General features: G+C 36.8%; 1 protein-coding gene across 3 annotated transcripts in view; it reads left to right on the top strand.

Moving 5' to 3' along the window:
* BABAM2 (BRISC and BRCA1 A complex member 2) overlaps positions 1-21,554 on the top strand; it is a 145,342-nt gene extending 123,788 nt beyond the window's left edge. For all 3 annotated transcript variants that reach the window (XM_070932445.1, XM_070932448.1, XM_070932446.1), the window contains exon 12: positions 21,093-21,554. In XM_070932445.1, coding sequence (XP_070788546.1) covers positions 21,093-21,156 — 64 coding nt within the window. In that variant the 3' untranslated portion in view covers positions 21,157-21,554. The remainder of the gene's footprint in view (positions 1-21,092) is intronic.
* The last annotated feature ends 357 nt before the right edge of the window (positions 21,555-21,911 follow it).

The raw sequence follows: 21,911 nt of genomic DNA, 5'->3' as shown, positions 1-21,911 counted from the left end.
GTTGTGTTTGACCTTAGGGGGCTGGGATGGGCATGACCAGCTCAATGTCACTGGTGTCAGGGGCGCCTGTGGTGGCCTGAGCATTCTGACGGCGAAAACGGGGTCCAAGCTTCATTTTTGGCTGTGACGGCCTCCTGCAACCCTCTGACAGCAAAATCGTAGCTCAAGAGGGCCACACATGGCAGAGGCACTGCGGGCCAGTCCTTCACTCTTTCCAGGGTAGCCTCGCGGGCCAGATCTAATCACCCCACGGGTCAGATCTAGCCCGCGAGCCTTGAGTTTGACACCCCTACTTTAGAAGAAAAATGGTAATACACAATTAACTGGAGGTGGAAGCTTTTGTGGCTTCAAGAAGAAAGAAAGAACTAGACAAAGCAGAACAACAAAGAAAATGGAAGCCTGCTGAATCTGTTCATTAAATACCGTTTACAGTAACCGATGGGTTAAAATTCCAACATCTAAAACTTCCACTTATTGTATTCTTCAGCTGCTTAGCACCTGATTATTATCACTGCTCCAGAGGGTCCATTAATTCAGTACTGTTATAAGGACAAATAGAAAACCAATAAAACATTAACACTGATAATGGCTTGTAAAAGTGCAAATTTTACTGCAGTGTAATCAATGCATGTTCATGACAGCGGATGGCAATACAATGGAGTCTGGCTAGTTGAATCGCTTTTTTAATGTACAGCTTGAACAGTGTTGTCTTGCATAGCTAAGTGCAGGTCTTAAGGCATAATATGTTGATTTTGACAGGTGCCTGCCAGGGATCTTCAGTGCTGTCATGCATAATATAGATTCCAACCAAATTAGGAAGGCTTGGGAAACTTACTTCTGGCCACTTCTCATTAAATTTTTGACTGTGGCAAGGAAAAAATAATGATTAAATCTTGATGAGAGATATTTATATGTGAGGTGTTTGACAGAATATAGGGGTTTTTTTTTAATAACAAATGTATAGCATCTGTACACATGTCAGCATTGTTTTTTTCCCAAGTGAAATCTAAATAGAATTTTCCTTATTAAATAATGTGTAGATTTACAATCATGTTAATAGTTTTTATTACAGTGTATAATCTTTTATCACTATTTTTTTTCAAGTGGTGTTTTTTTTTTCTGGTGCTAGGAAATAGATGCTCTTTAACAATATTTTAGTGTAAGTACTATATTTACAAAGATATTTCTGTTCAATCAAATAGGGACCTTTTCTTTCAGAGGCATGTCCCTGATCCCCAATTGTTAACAAATCTTGATAGATGTGGTTGATCATTATCTAATTTTGGTAAATTCTGTAGAACTAAGCAGGAAAATAATGTACTTAAGAATCTTCGTTGACAAATGTGGTTCCTAATGTAAATCTTAATTTATTCTAGTAGGTCATAGTATGCCGCAGTATTTTCAAACTATTTCACTGAGTACCAATCTAAATATTTGAATAATGACCTAAGGATTTGGGGCGGTGTGGTGGCTTAGTGGTTGAGACACTGGGCTTGTTGGCTGGAAAGCCAGCAGCCCAGGTTCAAAACCCAAGCACCTTGCGATGGGGTGAGCTCCTGTCCTCACCCCAGCTCCTTTCAACCCAACAGTTCAAAATCATGCAAATGTGAGTAGATTAATAGGTACCACTTTGTCGGGAAAGTAAGTGCTCCATGATGTCAAGGTGGCCACATGACCATGGAAATATCTTCGGACAGCGCTGACTCAGTGGCCTTGAAAGATTAGCACTGCCCCCTAAATTTGGCAATGACTAGCAGATTAAAATCACAATAACTCCTTTACTTTTGCTAAGGATTTGACTGATTTCCATGTTCATAAAGAACTGAACCTCCCAGGATCAATTAATAGCATTTGCAAAGAAGAAGCAATGTAGAAAATAAAAATAAACACTCAACTATAACTTAATAAGAATAGAAAGCATAAATAATGACTTAGAGCAACAAAAACCCAGGTTTAAAGCCTTGCAAGAACAGAAGAATACATAAATGATTTTCTTTTAGCATAGGATACATTAATACGATGAACAGAACTGTATATCTAGAAATCTAACTACATACCAATGTTTGCAAAGTATAATTTCCTTTTAATACATGTTCAGAAGAATTTGTGAATTGCATACGCTGTAGGATATGCTGATGTTTTCTAATCTGATTGAATATGAGTTATGATTTATTTAATGTTATTGTTGTATTGTTATAACTAGTAATATCATTCATCATAGTGTATTTTCATTCCTCATAGTGTATTTAGATGACTCATCAGCTTAAATGATGTCTATTTTGAAAAAAGTTTTAGGTATTTTACAAATCCAAATATGTATATGAAAGGTCATTGTTTCAAAGGTATTTCCTTACCAGATCCCATAATGCCTTCAACAACAGCAGAGGTTTTAATGTACTTGAAAAGTTATTTAAAATAGGGAGATATTCAGAGCTGTATCTCCAATTCAAGGTGTTAGTTATTACCTTTATGGCATGGGTCCAGAGTATCTCAGGGGCTGTCTTACCCCAATGGGACTAGCCTGTCCAACTCATGCCAGTGGAAGAGGTCTGTTATGGATCCCATCTGCTAAGGAATTAAGCAGGCAGGGTCAAGGAGAAGAGCTTTTTCTATGTTGGCCCTGTCCCTGTGGAATATTCTATCACCAGACTGCTCCCATCCTTTTGGCCTCCTGAAAGAGTATTTAAATTTGGTTTTGCTGGTTGGCTTGGGGCCCTGCTGGAGATGGTTGACAGGGTAAGAAGACCTCAGCCCCGGGCCATCCATCTCTCAATCCCAGTTTTTTGTACAGTTTTAAATATTTAATTTGCATAATTTAGTATTACAGTTTTTTTATTTGTCTTTTAAAATCTGTAAGCTGCCCAGAGTCACTTAATAGGGGAGATAAGTGATATAAAATGATGATGACGATGATGATGACGATGATAATAATAATAATAATAATAATAATAATAATAATAATAATAATAATAATAATAATAATAATAATGGGCATGGCTTAAGAGAGGAACCATCAAGAAAGAAACTGAAGGTTTAATACTTGCTGCTCAAGAACAAGCACTACAAACTAATGTCATGAAAGCGAAGATAAAAAAATCCACTGACATCCAAACTGCCGACTTTGTAATGACAAAGTCAAAAATGTTTCATATTTAATATGTGAATGCAGCAAAATCGCGCAAACTGATTATAAAGCTAGACATGATCGAGTTGCTAAATTAGTCCACTGGTCACTATGTAAAAAATACAACATACCTGTATCCGAAAAGTCACGGGAGCACAAAATGGAAAAAGTTACCATAAATGAGACAGTGAAGATCTTGTGGGACTTTCAGATACAGACGGATTGTCATTTGGAACACAACATGCCAAATATCACAGTTGTCGAGGGCTGAAGCATACAGTTTATTGATATCGCTGTACCAGGAGACGCCAGATTTGAAGAAAAAGAACTGGAAAAAATCACGAAATATCACAACCTGGCCATCGAAACTACACAGCTATGGATGAAACATGTAACAGTGAAACACCTGATTAAACATGTAACACCTGGTACCAGGTCCAAGAATTTTACAAAACACATCAAGAAATTGCAGCTTCCTGCAATAATACCAGCGGAACTGCAAAAAACTGCACTACTCGGAACATCATATATTTTAAGAAGATATTTGGTTGATACCTAGGATGCTGGCAGCAACCTGTATCAACCATTAGCACTAGTCAATGGTATTTGTGACACATACTTAAATGATCAGTTGACTGAATTTCATATTTAATGAATAAAAGAGATAATAATGGAAGAATTGGTCAAATCAGCTAAACTTGGGGTTAAATCTTGTCTGGCAAATAAGCTATTTTTCATCTTATAAGAAATTAAATGCCCCAGAGAAGACATAAAGCAACTTATCAGAACAGCTTTGTTCAGGGATGTTTTATATATATGGACTTCTTGCAATTAGCAGCCAGATCCATAGCTTTGGGAATAACAGCATGATGGGGTCTGCAGCTGTAGCTAACACAATTCTAGATTAAAAAAACTGTTTATGGAATCTCCTGTCCGTCTTTATAGGACATAAGGCTGAAAAGACATCTATGCATGGCAGCCCTGAGGGATTAGTGAAAGAGATACAGAGCAAGTCTTTTTCATTTCAATGCAAAAACCACATGTCAAATATTTTTCAAGCAAGAAGCAGATAAGAAACACATGCTAGATTCTGTAAACACCACCAGACAAGGAAGAGAAGGCAAATTCCAAAGAAAATTGTTTTTGTGCTGATGTAACTATCCTTCCAGATAAGTAGAAGGCTGCTGAAATTCCGGAACCCTTGGAAGCACACGTGTAGGGACAGATGAATACTAATTATTAAAGATATACTCTGGAATTCACCAAAAAAAAAATTGAAAAATCAAAAGGCAGGTTTCTGCCATCACTCATGTTCAAAACAATGAGAAGTAACTCAGGATGAAGGAAGCAATAAATCACTTGGTGGACATTGATCCAGTGGAAGACATACTTTCAGGAATATTTCTCTGACGTATCTTCCCTTCTGTTCATAACGCCAAAAAAAAATTGAACTTGGAAAGGCATTCTGAATTGTGTACTGCAGACAATTAGACTTCAGACAATATATGATGGATTCGGTTGAAGGTATTATGCTAGATAATTTTTTAGCCTTGATGGACTTGGCAAAGCATACTTTTATATTCACATCAAGCCATACCATCAGTTCATTGGTTTCTGTTCAAGATCCGTTGTTTTTCTACTTTGCATACTGAAAGGATTGGTTCTAGTTCAGAATGCTCCCCTTTGGACTTGTCTCTCTGCACCAAAGTGACACAGACGCTGGTAGAAGACTTCTGGACACAAAGTACCACATATGTGCTTAAGTGGACATTTAATTTTCTAATTAATTAACTCCCCTTCTATGTGAACAATCTTAGTACCTCTAGGTGAACTTCAAGAAGAATTTACTGGTATCCTTGAAAAGATTCTGCATCTAGGAGTCATCAGCAGCACAGAAGAGAGGAGCCCATTTTGCCCTATGAGTACATACTGAGGGTTCAGGGAGCAATAAGAGTAAGCATAGTATCCAGAAAACCAATTTTCATGACATAAAAATTACAATGGGTTATAGTTTTGGCCTTGGACATAACCATTCTGGATCTTTTTTGTAGTTTCTCCCATTCTCCCAGACAAACATTTTCAGATTCTACTTGTGTGTTACAGTGCTAAGCAAAGTAGCCATGGAGAATGCTACTCAGGGTCACATTACTACAGACATCAGCCTGATGGAGAGTGGAGCCCTCTTACAGTTCAGTGCAAAGACTGTGACCCTGTGCAGAGAGAACACTGATTATCAACCAACTCCATTTAAAGTCAGTACAGCTGGCCCATAAGGAATTGTCACTTCTAATGAGTGGACAACACATATTGGTGAAACTGACAAATATTACAACCAAGACCAATATAAACAACCAAGGGACTTACAGAAAGATACACAAAACTAATGACTTGAGTGGAAAAAAACATGGTCTTCTTATCAGCAAAGGGATCAAGGAACTCTCAGCAGACTGGCTAGGACGTTGGCTCTTTTATCTGTGCTGAAACAGAAACCGTACCAACTTTTTAAAACTACGGTTTAAAATTTAAGTGAAAAACACAGGAATTGACACATAAGATTTTTTTTCTTGAACATAGGACTTTTACAGATAAAGTTAAGAGACCTTTTTTAAAAAAATCTGAGCTTAGATACTAACTTCAAACTTTCACTTAATGCTTCTTTTTAAAAATATATTTGAAATGTATGTGACCTTGGAATGTTCATGAACTTTGTGTATTAGGTTAATGTTAAACATAAGTTTCTATTCTGGATCACAGGGATGCTTGGGTGTATAATAACATGTTACAATAATCCTGTTATGAAATGTGACGCAGTTTATCAAACCACATTTAAAACAATTGCTGTTTGAAGTTTTATTTTCACTGTTTATCTGACTAACCATTGTGGAAAAAGACAGCACTTTAAACCATTCTGCATATAGAGAGACAAGAAAACAGCAAACATTTAAGTTTGTTCTATTAGAAGAGATGGAAAATGTATGCCGCCGCCTTTATTTATTATTTAGAGTTTCAAAGTTACCAATTGTCACCAAAGAATGTATGAAGAGATTCAGTATCAGTGAATCATCATTGGGCAAATGCTAAGTCATATTCTGATTTGCTCTACAAAATTGAATTCCTCCAAATTGCTGCTGAATTTAGTCCCAAATCTGGCAGAGTTGTGGGTCATTTCCTATTTAGCCGACTTGCTTGTCTCCTTTTGTTTCTAGAATTTAGAACAGTGATAGCTAACCTTTTTCCCATCATGTGCCAGGAGCGGTGGGGGGTCACGTGTGTGCGTGCCCACTGCCATAATTCTATGTGCCCTGCCCCCACACATAAGCACACAACCTCCCCCCGCTCCTGGCATGTGATGGCACGGTACGCCCATTTTTTGCTCTCCCCAGCTTCCAGAGCCTTTCTAGGAGTCTGGGGAGGGTGAAAACGGCCTTCCCCACCCCACCCCTCCAAGGCCATCCGGAGGCCGAAAAAGACCCGTTTGCCAACTTCCAGTGGGACCACCATAAGTTGGCAAACGGGCTGTTTTCGGCCTCCAAAGGGCCTCTGGGGGTGGGGAAGACCGTTTTCGCCCACCCCAGACTCCTAGAAAGGCGCTGGAGGCTGGGGAAAGAAAAATGGGCCTTCCCCACCACCCCCCGAGGCCGTCCAGATACAGGAAAAGGCCTGTTTCCCTACCTCTGGTAGTCCCAGAAGGCCCGAAAATCAGATGGCCAGCAGGCATGCGCGCCTGAGCTGAGCTCACATGCCCACCAATATGGCTATGTGTGCCATCTGTGACACGTGTGCCATAAGTTCGCCAACATGGATCTAGAACTTCGGAGCCAAGGCCAGCCAGTCACTAAGCTTTAATTTAGCCCAGACATTGCTATGATGATTAAAGGAACTGCATATTAAGTGTTCCTTAAACCATTTTCCCGTGAGCATTTCAGCCATTTTATCACCAACCTGTTGGAGCATAAGCTAAACTCTGCAGACCTCCTTATCCAGCAACCTGTTAGGCATATTATGCAGAGGTTGAACCAGAAGAGGACAGAAAAGGGGAAGCAAAACACAGACATACCATCAGGAGATGTCTTATTTTGGGGGAAACAGGGTAGAATGGCAGTCTGCCCCAAAATCAGAGTCAGAATCAAATCATTTCTGGGTATTAGCTATTGTTGCATTTGTGAGAGTATATGATTGTACATCTTTCATTATATAGTTGAACGAAAGAGGGTAAATGTATTTCTTGTACCAACACACCAACAATGTCTGAAATGTGTGGCTTCAAAAGCTCTCTGTTCGCTTTTCGTCTGAATTTAAAACTTTCTCCCTATGGTGCAGCATAGGGAGTGCAGCAACAGTGATATTTCACTGTTCATCCTAGTGTTGTTTTTTAAGGGCTATGAATGTGTTTTTTGTCATTATTTTTATTCCTTTTTTCCAAGAGTTCATAGGAGCTCTAAGGGTTTTGTTTCTGCTCCGCTGGAGATGGAAGGGTCAGTGAGAGCTGCCTTCTACAGGGAGTGACAGGAGTGCATTTCCATGCAGCCACGCAGAATGCTGTCTCTGCTGTACCTAAAGCTGCTCTTGAGAATCGGTTTCTACATGTTGCATTTAATCTTTCTGCCTAATCACTTTCGTTCTGTTATTTTTACTTGATTGTTTAGGTTTCATTACTCATTATGTAACTGAATATCTTGAAATCAACTTCGTCTTTTCTCTTTCTATATCTAACCATCCGAGGCTCTTGAGTGTGTCTGTAGGTCAGAGCCTCTGGGAGGCTTGTGGCCCTGTCTTTTGAGAGCACTGAATTATCTATTCTTTGTGCCTTTCAAGGTTAATTACTGGGAGTTACACAAAAAACAGCCAGCCAGACTATGTGTGGTCAGGGAAGGGCTGGTCCTATCTTTGCAAATGCCCAAGAACAGACTGCTGTGGGTGGCAAGCATTTTCAAAACAAGTTTTCTTTGTTTCCTGACAAGTTGCAGCAAGATCAGGGAACTATAAAGCCTTTGGAATTACCAGACTGAGCTTCGGAAAGTGTATAGTCAGCAGGATTTACAAGAATTTGGGTGCTCTTTGCGGCCCCGCTGTTGACATCCTTTATATAACATGACATTATTATGAATTGGCAACATAATAATTACAGTCAGAAATGAATAGGTCAAAGACACAAGTCTTATGATTTCTGCCCTTCTTCTCACCTAATGTATATGAGGAGAGTGAGATGGTTCACATTTTTCCCTGGTCTGAAGGATTTCCATTGGAGAATTATGGTCTGAATTAAGAAACATTTGCTACTGAAAACCTCTTTACATACATTGTAATTGGCAAATGCCATTCGAGATAGGTAACGTGAAAAATACCAAAATAATTGAGAAGACTGGTACAGTATTCATATTAATTATGTTAAAGGCATATTTAACCCTCAAACCTTAATTATAATGCTGAAATGAAGAATAGAAAAATGCTATGATTGTTTTATTGTTCTTAACACATTTTATTCAAACCAGTGCTATAAAACGGATGAATTTAAATCTTTAACTTGCACCTTTACATATCTTCTACCTAAACAGTACTGACATACCTGGTTGGCTATGTATCCAATATAAACCATGGCTGTATTCAAATACTGCGTTTGGATTTTTTTTCTAGAATGGGCATAGAAGTGTTTTCCATTCCTTTAACTTGGAAAAGCCAGATAATTACATTTTGTATAAATGGATATGCTTTACTATGTCAAATTATACTCTTGCTCATTATTGCTAAATTAAACATGTTCAGTTCATAAAGCTTCTCTAACAATCTCCTTACAAACAGATCCAAAATAACCCTGCAGCTTTGTCGTTTGAATCATTTCCCCTTCTCATTTATGCATCATTCTTTCAACCTTTTATTATTGACATATATACTGTCCTTTCCGTCCAGTATTCTTCATCCAGTCTCCTCACGTCATAGTTGCTTTACCTTCCAGACCTCTTCCATGGAAACTGTTTGCTTCTTCCTCTTTCCTGGCAACAAAACATTAGTCTTTTCTTGCTAGAGTTGTTGGGTCTCTTTAGCTTGAAATGAACAGGTTAAGGGTTATATAAATTCATACATGGCATTGATAACATGGACAGGGTGAGAGACAGTTATCCACTGAAATTAAACGCAGGAGTTGGGGACCAACAAAACAAAATTCTTTTTTTCATACTGTACATAATTAAACACTAAAAGTTGCTGCCAGCAGCTGTAATAGTGGCAGCCTACATAGAAATGGCAACTAATACTGATGTCTGTTTCCTACTTCCGGAATCATAGACACTGCATTATGCACTGAATACAGGTAGTCCTCGACTTATGACCACAATTGAGCCCAGAATTTATGTTGCTAAGTGAGAAATTTGTTAAGGGAGTTTTGCCCCATTTTACGACTTTTCTTGTCACATTTGTTAAGTAAATCACTGCAGTTGTTAAATTATTAACAGGATTGTTAAGTGAATCTGGCTTCCCCATTAACTATGCTGGGATCAGAAGGTTGCAAAAAATGGTCACATAACCCCAGGACACTGCAACCGTCATAAATAAGAACCAGTTGTCAAGCAACTGAACATAAATCATGTGACCATGAGAATGCTGTAACAGTCATAAGTGTGAAAAATGGTCATAAATCTTTTTTTTCTCAATGCTGTTGTAACTTTGAATGATCACTAAACAAACTGATGTAAGTTGAGGACTACCTGTAATTGTGCTGGGATCCACATCATCATTTTCTAATGCAGATTTGTGAGATTCCCAAATGAGCCTAGCTACCACTGTGACATACAAAATGCTGGACTACATGAGCCTATAGCCTGATCTGGCAGGGTTCTCCTTAATGTCCATAGAGAACTATCATCTTCCATGTTTCCCATTCTAAAAAATTCATATGAGAGGTCCTTGGTGCTCTCTCAGCTTGCTTGTTTTCTTGCAGACGTTTCATTACCCAACTAAGTAACATCATCAGTGCTATTGTACAGAAAATAACCAAGCTCAGAGAGCACCAAGGACCCTTCATTTCAACCCTGAGCTACAAATATTCTCCTTTATTAGTAAAATCTCCACCACTTACCATTGCTTCTGCTAAAAGATAACTCTGGAAATGGGCTTTTAGGGACTTTGATGCTATAGACTAATTAGCAGTAATAAACATACTAGAAACATTTTATGTATTTCTTGAAAACCCATCAATATGGGCAGATCCAAATTAGTCCAAATTAATTCAAATCAGTTGAGCCTACCCCCAAGTAACACTGTTTGTAAAACAGTCAGTGTTCTTATGGAAGGAAATGGGAAGTTATATAATGCTGATGATTCCACAATCTGTTGTCAGTTGCTGTTGAAAATTGGGTTTAAGACATATTGGGTTTAAGACATATTGTCCTGGTGATGAGTTGTCTACTCTTAATATAAGAGCCTTGATAGTACAAGGGTTTAGTTTAGTGCACGGGTTTAGTGCACCCTGTTATTAACACAGCTGCCTGCAATTTCTGCTGGTTCGAATCTCTCCAAGGCTCAAGGTTGACTCAGCCTTCCATCCTTTCTAAGGTAGGTGAAATGAGGACCCAGTTTGTGGGGGCAATAAGCTGACTTTGTATAAAATATACAAAAGAATGAAGGCTATTGCTTAAAGCATTGTAAGCCGCCCTGAGTCTCCGGAGAAGGGCGGCATATAAATCAAATTAAAAATAAAAAATAAAAAAAAATATTGGGTTTCACTTCAAATTAAAACTCCTTCAACTATTTTTACATCATCAGTTTTTTTTAATTCTAACATATGAATAGCTTAAACATGTAAATAAATCTTCAGTTTTCTCTGTTGAATGCTTTTTTGAAAAAAGAGATTTCTGTGATTCTTGAGCTTAAACAGTAAATGATAAAAAAAGATTAGTGTTGCATATGAATATTTTCTTAGAATTAGAACCTTAACTTCTTAAAATTCTTAAAATTAGTTCTAGATTCTTGAGGCAGGTATATATCTCTGGCACTCTAATACATAGTATATGAAAGGTCATTTGTTTGAACAATTCCTGAGGGGTTTTTTGTTGTTGTTGTTGTTGTTGTTTTGTTTTTTGCTTTCCATTATCTCTGTGGTTGATAAGATAACTTAATTGTCATTTTTTTACTGCAAGCACACCAGCCCACATTAAAAATGAAATTCTGTTGCCTGCTCTCAAGAGAAAGAGTATATCTACCCAAACACATACATTACACACATATGCACATGCTATATACATATATAAATATATACCCACACACACACACACACACACACACATCTCACTTTCCATTTTGAATACATGGCAAAAAAAGGAAATTTGAGAGTTCACAAGGTTGATGCTTATATGGAAAAAACCTGTGACTGAATCTAGATGTTCTGCTTTGGATACCACGAAGCCTCCTCCCAGAAGGCAACAAGGAAAACAGGTCATGAAGAGGATGTGTAGTGTCCCAAACAATGTTGCGGACTCTGCTTAAACATCGCTTATGTGTTATGTCCTGGATAGAAGGAAGTGAACCACCAATGATCTTTTCAGGTTTCAGAGTTTTATTGGGTAAGTTTTGGAACAAGAGGACATAAAAACTTCAGTCACACTCCCTTAGCATGATCCTGAAATGAAAATGGTGTCTGATTCCTTGCCAGTGTAATAGCAATGGCAGTAGTTTTCTACCTACCTACCTTTTTTTAAAGAAGTCGGTGTTCCTCTCCAGCAGTACAGAGTATAAAATGCAGTATTTTATCGCCATCCTAAGCTATCCCAGAGAGTATAGGGTCATTCCTTGTTTCTATTGCTTTTTCTGACCCTTGTAAATTCCTTCTTCTCTAAGAGTCATGATAACATGTTTTCCCAGTATTCTGTAAGGTCACATTTTATATAACCAACAAGTGATCTGTTGCAGATTGTATTCATGCATTTACTCTTCAACGAAACATTCCTTCTTGAAGACTAATAAAATGAAGTCAAAATGCAGCATCTTTGAACACAGCAGGTACAGTTCAGTTACTTAATTTCTTTACAGTGTAATGAATTCCACAGGTACAGAAACATGTTGTTCTTAATGGCTGTGTCATCCAGCCTTTCAACTCCAGCAACTCACATTGTTCGTACCAACCCATTCAGAATAATTCTCCATTAAAACACAATCTTTCCCCAAATGGCTTAATATTTAAAGCAGAATAATAGGACAGAAACAATGTCTTCTATATAGTCATGAAGCCAGAAAGACTGACAATATAAAATGAATTAAAGAGTAGATCATTAAAACAAAAATCCGAAACAAAAATTGGCCAAAATCCTCCAAGTTAGCAAAGAGGAAAAGTAGGTTTCCCCCACTTCCAGCTTCTCCAGCCCAAGAAAAATATGGCAGATTTTGTCTCGTTTTCAAATAAATGCTAAACAAGTAACACTAGTAATAAGAACAACTCAAAACATGTAAGTGTGATAAAAAGGAAGATTTTTATAGAATTGTTAGGATGAAAGGTACCTTGGAGGTCAGTTAGTCCAATCCCTGCCCAGAGCAGGAATCCTCATACCATTCAGATGCCAAATGACTGCCTAGTCTTCCCTTGAAAATGTCCAGTGATGGAACACTCATAAATTCAGGAGTTCTGTTTAAGACCTCTGTGATTCTTCTCCTACTCTCAAGTGCTATGGATAATAAATCCACACTCTCTGCCCTGTGACATTCCTTCATCTATTGGAAAACTGCTATTCTAGATACCATATCTGCCTGGTTACATGTGCCTTCTGCCTGTTCTCTCTAAACCATGTGGAGTCCATTTTCAACTTTGTACATTTTAAGTAATTAAAGGACATTTTAAAAGAATGCTATGCTAATGATAAATCCTACCCACAAACAATATAGTTTTTGGAAGCTTGTATTGCAGAAGTTTGTTGAGTTCTTGTAAATGTTCTAGAAGTCACCCAAAATGGCACAATTTCCATCTGCAGTGATATGTGAGAAAGAGCTTGAGAAACAGGGCAAAGAAATACTACCTAGGGGATCATCAGATTAGGGAGGATGCAGTCTGCAGCTGCATACCAAGAGGAGAAGAAAGCTCAGAAGAAACCCTCCCTAATTTCTCAGATGGTATAGGAAACAGTGGGAGATTTGCACCTTCAGACTTCCAAGATACTATTAATGTAGCCTTACAATAAAGCAGAAGTAGTTCATCTGGTATGTTTCCTGCCTAGTATATTTGGGAAGCTGATGCTGTCTTATTACCTTCCATACCTCCCATTTTCCATTTCTTGGGAGATGATCAACTTGATATATCTCAGAGATGCAAAACTTGAGGTCTTTCAGACAGTTTTCCCCAACCTAAAACATCAGGTTTTATACATCTCTGCCATCCAGATTTTGTGGATTTGCCCAGAATTGTCAGCTATGGCTATGCTGGTGTAGAATTCTAGGAACTGAATATAGAATTCTAGGAACTGAAGTCTACACATTTAAAGGGAACTCAGATTGGAAAAGCCTATCCTATAGCCTGATCTGGTCTCCCATCCTTTAGAGCTGGCTCAGGAATTCTGGGAGTTGAAGTCCACAGGTCATAAAGGGGGCCTGGTTCCCCACCTCTGCTTTAGAGGCAGCCCTAGATATGTCTAAAGAAGTTATTAAATTACCATTTATGATAAAAAATATTCAAGTTAACTGTATTTTATTTTAATTAAATATAAATTAAATCAAATCAATTTAGTTTTTGCCCTCACTCCTAATCCACCTACTACTATTTTATGCATGCCTTCAGGCCTCTCAAATGCCAGGTGTGGTTCTTGGCCTGGAAAATGTGATGTACTCTACAGCTTTAATGCAGTACTTCATTTAGGAGTATTAACAAAACCAACATTATATTTTTGGATTACTTTTGCTTATTTATTTTATAAAACAAGAGTGTACACACAAATAGTCCAGGATGAAAACCATGGGTATAAATCATATGAACTTTTATATATCTGAGTATTGTTATTTTTGTCACTTTCTACTGCATTTAGTGGATGCATTTAAGTGCCACACGCACATCACTGTTAAACAATCTAGGGCAATGTTGTTGTTTTTTTCAAGATTTATGCATGTGTAACTGTAAAAAAAACAAACGGAGAGAGGGAGGAAGATTTGAGCGTGTACTGATCATAAAGATTTTGCACTCAATTTCAGACACATAATTTGACACCCTAAGCAACTGCTTGGATAGCACATGAAATTTCTCAACATAGGAGTACAATACAAGCAACAATGCCAGACCAGTTTTCAGTGTCAAATTATGTCAGATTTTTAGAGAACTCAGAAAGTTAATTTCTGAACTAGAGAGTGGAAAGCAACATGTAAAGAATGTTAGGAACTAGTATAAGCCTTACTTGAAAATTGGTGTCGCTATGGAGAGAAGTGTAAAAATGAGACTAAACCACGTACTCTCATAGTATGGTGTGTTATGAACCCCAAACTGATTAAAAAATAAATAAAAATTGCTGAAGAGTTCAATGCTCTTAAAGATTAGCTATGCCTTTTCTGTGAATTTGTTACTTTTACAGCAGTTTTTTGTAAACTGCATTGAATTTGAAAGCGATTTCCATCTGTTGAAGGGCAATAGAATGCTCAGTACAGCTTTCTCTCCTAGTTGCAGAAAGATTCAGTATTGGCTACCCACATTTTGTGCATACCAGATGGTTTTCTTGGTGAACTGTCATCTCTTTCCTTTGCCCTTGTGTTTTAGAGTAATCTTATTAGCTGATAATTGTGCTTTTCCCCCTCCCTTTTCCCCCTCACATATAACTTTTCTTAACATTTATACAATCAGGAAATTATACTTTATTTTCTATCAAGAATGGGAATAGTCCTCTTCCTGCATATATTATATTTCCTATGCAACCCTGTTATCCAATTGTGCCCCCAGTGATGAGCTGCTCTTTAGTCACTTGATCTCTGTGGATCAAGTGTGTCCCAAAGGATAAGCACCTCCTGCATTCACCAGAGAAATCCATAAGGTTGGCAGGAAGTGAAGAATGCATCTCCCTTTGTGTAGAGAGGCTAGAAGCTTACCAAGTTTTATTCTTGCTTCACTTTCAATCCTTAAAGAAGAGAGTTGTATGTACCCAAACTAGGTAATATCATCAGTGCAAGTAAAAGTTTGCTCTCAGTTTACAGTCTAGTGGCTTGCCCTGACAGTGTTGAAGGGGATGGTCTTAGCAGTTCCTTGGTTGGGCTGTTTATATTGGTTTGTTTGGCACTTCCTTGACTGGGGTATTGTTTACTTGACAGATGGTCCGATATTAATCTTTGAATTAATCTATGCTCATCTGGGTGTTGATTACTGGTGGGCAGGTGTTTTGGGTAGGCCCATTTTTCCCTTTTTGGATGGTTGATTATCTTTTTTGTATTTCAAGTGTGTTTTCTTCATCTCAGGAAGGTGGTGCAGAGTGCCGGGTGAACTAAACAAGGAGCCCTAAGCAGACATTTTTGGGAACAATCTGTCCTAATAATCCAAGATTATAAATAAGTACTTAAGTAAAAGCAGAAACAGGGGGAATAGTATTCTTGCTTGCCTTTAAAAAACAGAAGAATTTCTTCTGTTTGTTTAATCTCCAAGATGAGAGTCTTTAATTACTCTATATTGTTCTAATAAATATTAAGTAGCATTGCACACAGGACAGGGACAAATGTTTTTTTCTCTCTTTCATAACACTAAACCGAGTAATGAGGAATTAAAGGCAGATGAAAGAAATACTTTTCCACACAGTACAAGCTACCTATGGAGGTCTCTATCAAAAGAGGGAGTGATGAACACCAACTTGGATAGTTTTAAAAGTGGATGTCAGTAGTAGTAGTAGTAGTTGCTTTTTGTTGTATTAACAATTTTCATTGTAATAACATAATGTAAATGTTTCAGAATTATAGAAGTATTAACAGCTTTATAATCTGAATCAAGGTGTAATAATATAAGCCTACATATAAATTATAAAAGGAAACAAAATGGATATTAATATTATAGAGAAGACAAGAAAATATGAATAGATTTCTCAAATATGTGTTCATAGAAAAAAGTGACAATAAAGGTTATCTTATTTTAATTCTTGATGGCTTGATAAATTTTAAATATATATTTATATATATTTAAAATGACAACTGTCATTGTCAATACCTGCAAATCCTGATTTCACCCCATAATCCAAATGTGACTAGAAATTGTACATGAGTTGCACTCCTGGATTGGCAGTCCCTGTTTTCAGTCACTTATGCCCTATTCACCGCCCTTTTGGACTACTGCAATGCACTCTACATAGGGCTGCCATTGAAAACTATCCAGAAACTTCAGCTGGTACAAAATGCAATAGTGCAGTCAACTATGTTTACTCCTAGAGCAGTGCATATTAAACATCTGCTCTATGAGCTGCATTGATTGCCAGTTTGTTTCCAGTTCCAATTCAAGATGTTGGTTTTAACTTTTAAAACCCTTCATGGTTTGAGACCAGGCTATCTGATGAACCACCTCTGCCAGTTAGCCACCCGATTAGATCTGGCAGAGAAGGCCTACTGCATGCACCATCAGTTAAGAATCTACATTTGATGATGATGATGATGATGATGATGACGACAATAACAACAACAATAATTTTATTTATATACCGCCCTTCTCCCGAAGGACTCGGGGCGGTGTACAGCCAGAATTAAAACATAAATATACAATATCATAGTTAAAATTAATTAAAATCATTAAATAGTTTTGGCCGAATTTTAAAACCCAAAATTAAATCCCAATTTAAAATCATTCAGTTAGACAGCCCCACCTGCCGGAACAGTAGGGTCTTGAGGGCACAGCGAAAGACCCGGAGGTCAGAGATGTTACGAATATCTGGGGGCAATTCATCCCAAAGGGCAGGAGCTCTGACAGAGAAGGCTCTCCTCCTAGGTGTTGCCAGCCGACATAACTTGGCCGACGGTACCCTGAGGAGTCCCTCTCTGTGGGAGCGAACTGGTCGGTGGGAGGCTGTTGGTGGCAGAAGGCGGTCCCGTAGATATCCTGGTCCTATGCCATGGAGCACTTTAAAGGTGGTGACCAACACCTTGAATTGCACTTGGAAGACCACTGGGAGCCAGTGCAGCTCGCACAGGAGAATGAGGATGAGTCCCAAGAGATGTGCCTTCTTTGCTATGGTGGATGCCTTATGAAACATTCTCAATATTAAATTACCTCCATCCTTTTTCACATTCTGGAAGACTGTTAAGGGCTGGAGCTCCTAGGGAACCTGAGACATGCTTAGATAGCTCCATTGCTGAGGTAGCCATTTTTATCCTTTCTTTGCCTAGAGTTTGTATATTTTTATAATATTTTATATTACATTTATTGTTTTATTCAATTTTTGTATGTCACTTAGAGTTGCTTTTTATAAGAAGAGTGGCTATACAAATTTGGTTGATCAATGCATAATGATAGATTGGATACTGTAGCTAGATTGCGACGAGAGAGAGAGAGAGAGAAAGAAAGAAAGAAAGAAAGAAAGAAAGAAAGAAAGAAAGAAAGAAAGAAAGAAAGAAAGAAAGAAAGAAAGAAAGATAAAATGGCACTAGCAGAACAAGCCTTAATCTGGCAAAAAAATAAACCAACTACTAAATTGTATTACTAACTGGAGGGTAATTATAGCCAATTATTACTGGAGAATGTCTAAAATACCAATATATAAATGCACATTATAAATGTACATTAAAAAGAGAATTGCTTTTTTAAAAAATCAAGGAACAGAAGATCTGAGTTTATTATTCCAAAGATTATGCAATCTTTGGAATATATCTACTGTTTTATGAAAGATGAATTACTAATTTAGAAATGTTGGTTAATTCTCCCATGATATCCTCCCAAATACAGGCATCACTACTGAAAAATAAGTAAATATTATTTATTATGAAATAATAAATTTAATAACCCTTCCAAGAAACACTGATCCAAAACATATTATGTTTTAGTATTATACTCTAAACTTTTTCAATATGATGAGAAATCCAATTTATAATTCTGCAAGAAGATTCAACTAACTATTCTTAAGTAACCATTATTTTATACTTTACGGTGTTTACAGGTAAAATAGAAATTGCATGCATGATTCATATTATACATACATGTCTTGTTAAACTGAATGCAAGTTGTATAATTAGGGAAACAGTTCTTCCCAAACATATATGATTCTAATCTTGAGCTGAATCTGGAAATTCCTTATCTCAACATGATTAATTGAAGACAAACAAATGCCCAGATAAATCCACTTTCCCAACAGGCATTTTTATACCACAGTATTTTAAAGGATGTTCCTACCAAAGGAAAAAAAATGTAAATTTGTGTAAAATAGTATAAAGGAATAGAAATAGGAGACATTTTGAAATATCAATTTTCCTAATTCATCTTATTCACAATTATCTTGCCCCAAATACTCAAAAAGAATTTCCAGACCATCTGTTTCACTTTTTGCCAAACTTAATTTAAATATATCAGTTGAAAAAACTTTAAAGAATCATGATATCAAGATAAATAATAGTAACCTCCAACTCCAGATCTGTAAACACCTAGCTTTCCCACCAGAGTTGGACAAGGATGTTTGTTGAGCCCAATGCAGCTGATTTGGCAGCTGTTTAGAATGCCTTGGTTAATGTGAGTTCCATAGTTGTTTAATGTGCTCTGTTGTGTTTTGAGCTGCCCACAATTATATATTTAAAATTTTCAGCAATATAAATGTTGTAAATAAATACATCAAATCTAATTTACTCAGTTTAAACTAGACAAAGAATCTAATTCCTGTATTAAAGAAATACGTTTATGGATAGATATATAACTATGAGATATCTGTTTATAGCTATATATTATCTTGTACCTCACCTACTACATTGCCTTTAATATTTTCAGAATTTCTAAAATTGTGCAAGAGGTTAGCCACTAATGTCTTATCCCTTATGAATCTTATTGTTCAAAATATTCTGAAAGGTATGGATTATTTGGTCATGAATACTGGCCATGAATACGGCATTCTAACCACTGCCCAGGCAATGCAATGATTAGAACACAGTATTGCAGGTTAACTTTGTCCAAAGTCTGGAGTTCAACCTCAACGGGCTCAAAGTTGACTCAGCTTTCCATCCTACCTAGTTCAGTAAAATGAGGACCCAGATTTTGGGGGGACAATATGGTGCTCAGCCTGGTGTTCCATTTGGTGCTCCTTTGAGCTCAAATAAAAACTTGAAATTTTAAATATCATACATACACACACAAAATTTGCTCTTAAAGTTAAAAGGGAATTCATGTTGTGTCAAAGAATATATATAAAATGGTTGAAATTGTAGAACAATTCAAATAAAGTAACAGGTTTATTTATCGTATTTCTCACTTCTGCAATAAAATCTTTAGCATTTTTTAATGTAGATTAATTCTACATGGAAATCTTGAGTTTCTGGACGATGGACTACATATCCTGAGATATTCTAATGTTATGAGTTTATGTTTACTCAAGTTTATCAGCCTCCAATATGGAGTTAAAATGCTGCTAAATCCTCTCTCCAGATTGTGACATTCAATGGTTTCTTACTTCCTTCTTGTCTTCCTTCCTGGATCCTTGGCATAGGATTTTGCATTAAGAAATGCCTAGAATTTTTGGCATGTTTGATCAGACTAGTTTTTGTAAGTATTCAAGCAAGATTGTAATTTATAAGCACCTTCACTTCAGAAAGAGAGAGAGAGAGAGAGATTCATATGTAAAACAGCTATCCTAATGGAATGAGGGGGAATGCAATGACAGAATGGGAGAACAGAATAGTGTCTACTCAAAATTCTTTTTTTTTTAAATTCATCCATGCCTTTTGGTCAATAGACACAATATGGAAGACTTTTGCTCTCCTAATATATTTCTAGTTTACTATAGTAAAGCCATCAATGCATGATGTGACAACATTTTTGGTTTAAGTTGTGGGTGTGTTTTTTGCTGGCCAGCTTGTTGCTGAGTCTGATGTTGATTAGGTCTGAGAGAGAGCCCAAGGTCACCCAACTGGCTTCAGTGCCTAAGGCAGGATAAGAACCTGGGTCTCCCTGCTCCCAGTGCAGCACCTTAACCATTACACCATGCTGGCTCTTGGACTGAATACAGATATAGTATATTAAGTTTGCTCTGTGCAATCCATATGGATTTTTAAAATATGGCATATTGATGAACGTGACAGACTTTGCCCATTATAGAAACAGGGGCAGATACACAGCCGTCTGGATTTATCTCACACCACTTCAATTCTAAAATGTACATAATATATTCCAACTATACAATTATCTTTAATGTATAAATTGAAATTTGTATCCATTAAACATTCTTTTTATGTGAAATCCAGTTGTATCAGTAGCCTGGTAAGAATCAAACTACTATACTGGAAATGACTATAATTTAATATGAAACAATCGCTAACACATCAGCTGTTTAATGCTCTTTGGAAAATAAAGTACTTTTTTTGTTGACTTCTGCAAAATATTACTCTGGTTAGTGTATAGGAATTAAATGTATTAGATTCACATGAAGGCAGCAGGAAGGAGGGCAATTACCTAGGATATATTAAGCGAAGTGTTTTTCAGTAGAAATGGCAACAGAGTGAATAACAAAAAAGCAGTAATAGATGCAAGCAATTCTGTTAAAAGAAATTTATAATAATCCATTATTTTTGAGTAATATATGCCTCGACTTACTTATTTTAAAAAATATATAGTTTTTTTCTGTAGTAGCTTTCTACTACAGCTTTCTGTAATAGATAAGACTATATTTTAAGCATTATTCCAGAGTAAGAAATTGTAGTGCTATATTTGATCATGCCAGCCGCCGTATAACGAAAATATATTTTTAATCAGAAAAAAGTGTTATGTTTTGTATGCTAGACAATCTTGTCTGTAAATGCAACATGCTTTTATTTTGATCTTTATTGACATAAACTTTTTTATTCGTTTTTCTAGGGCTTACTTCAAACTATTTGTCCCTCAGTTCCAGGAGGCAGCTTTTGCAAATGGAAAACTCTAAAAAAAAGGGGGGTGGGGGGGAAACAACCTCATCCTGAGAAAATGCCAAACAGATTCTTGTGCCCACATGCTTGTCAACAGATTGCAAGATAACTTCCTGAAGCTTGGGCTTCAGCATTTATTGGTGGGGGCTTCGCCTCTGCAGTTTCATTGTGATCATCATAGACCGACTGAATGAGAACTTTGGCTGATTGACTTCAATACAGGGTCTTTTCTCTCTCTCTTTTCTTTTCCTATATGCAGAAATGTTGCTTCATTACTTGCTTGATGGAAGTTCAAAATATATTGAATAAATGTGATTTCCCCCACCTTCCTTTTATTTTTTTATTTTTTATTTCTTTTTCTATGCCAATGTTTAGATTTTTTATTTTTTTTTTTGAATTTCTGCATGCTGGAATTTTTGACACATTAGAAGCACACTGAAAATAAATGTACAATAAATCTGTCATATTATGTCTTGTCTCCTAAATGGATTCTCATGGGAAAGAGAAGGTGTGCAATCGGATCAGCCATCAGTTGCCACAAAAATGGGCATGCCGTTTTTAGCAACTTTACTTGCAAATCTTATTGGAGGATTTAGTTTCATATTTTGTTAGTTACCAGAACATAACTTGGCAAAAACGATTTAGTTACAAAGATATTACAGAAATGTGTACTATTTAAACAGTAGTGGTTATTAATTTAAATTAATTCTGTGACATTTCTACATATAATCCTGATAAGAAATACGGTAAATAATTGAAATAACATAGAGCA

This window comes from Pituophis catenifer, unplaced genomic scaffold, assembly GCF_029215685.1.
Source record: "Pituophis catenifer annectens isolate HBS135680 unplaced genomic scaffold, rPitCat1.0.hap2 SCAF_1, whole genome shotgun sequence".
Classification (NCBI taxonomy): domain Eukaryota; kingdom Metazoa; phylum Chordata; class Lepidosauria; order Squamata; family Colubridae; genus Pituophis; species Pituophis catenifer.
This window is presented reverse-complemented; position numbering and strand designations above follow the sequence as displayed.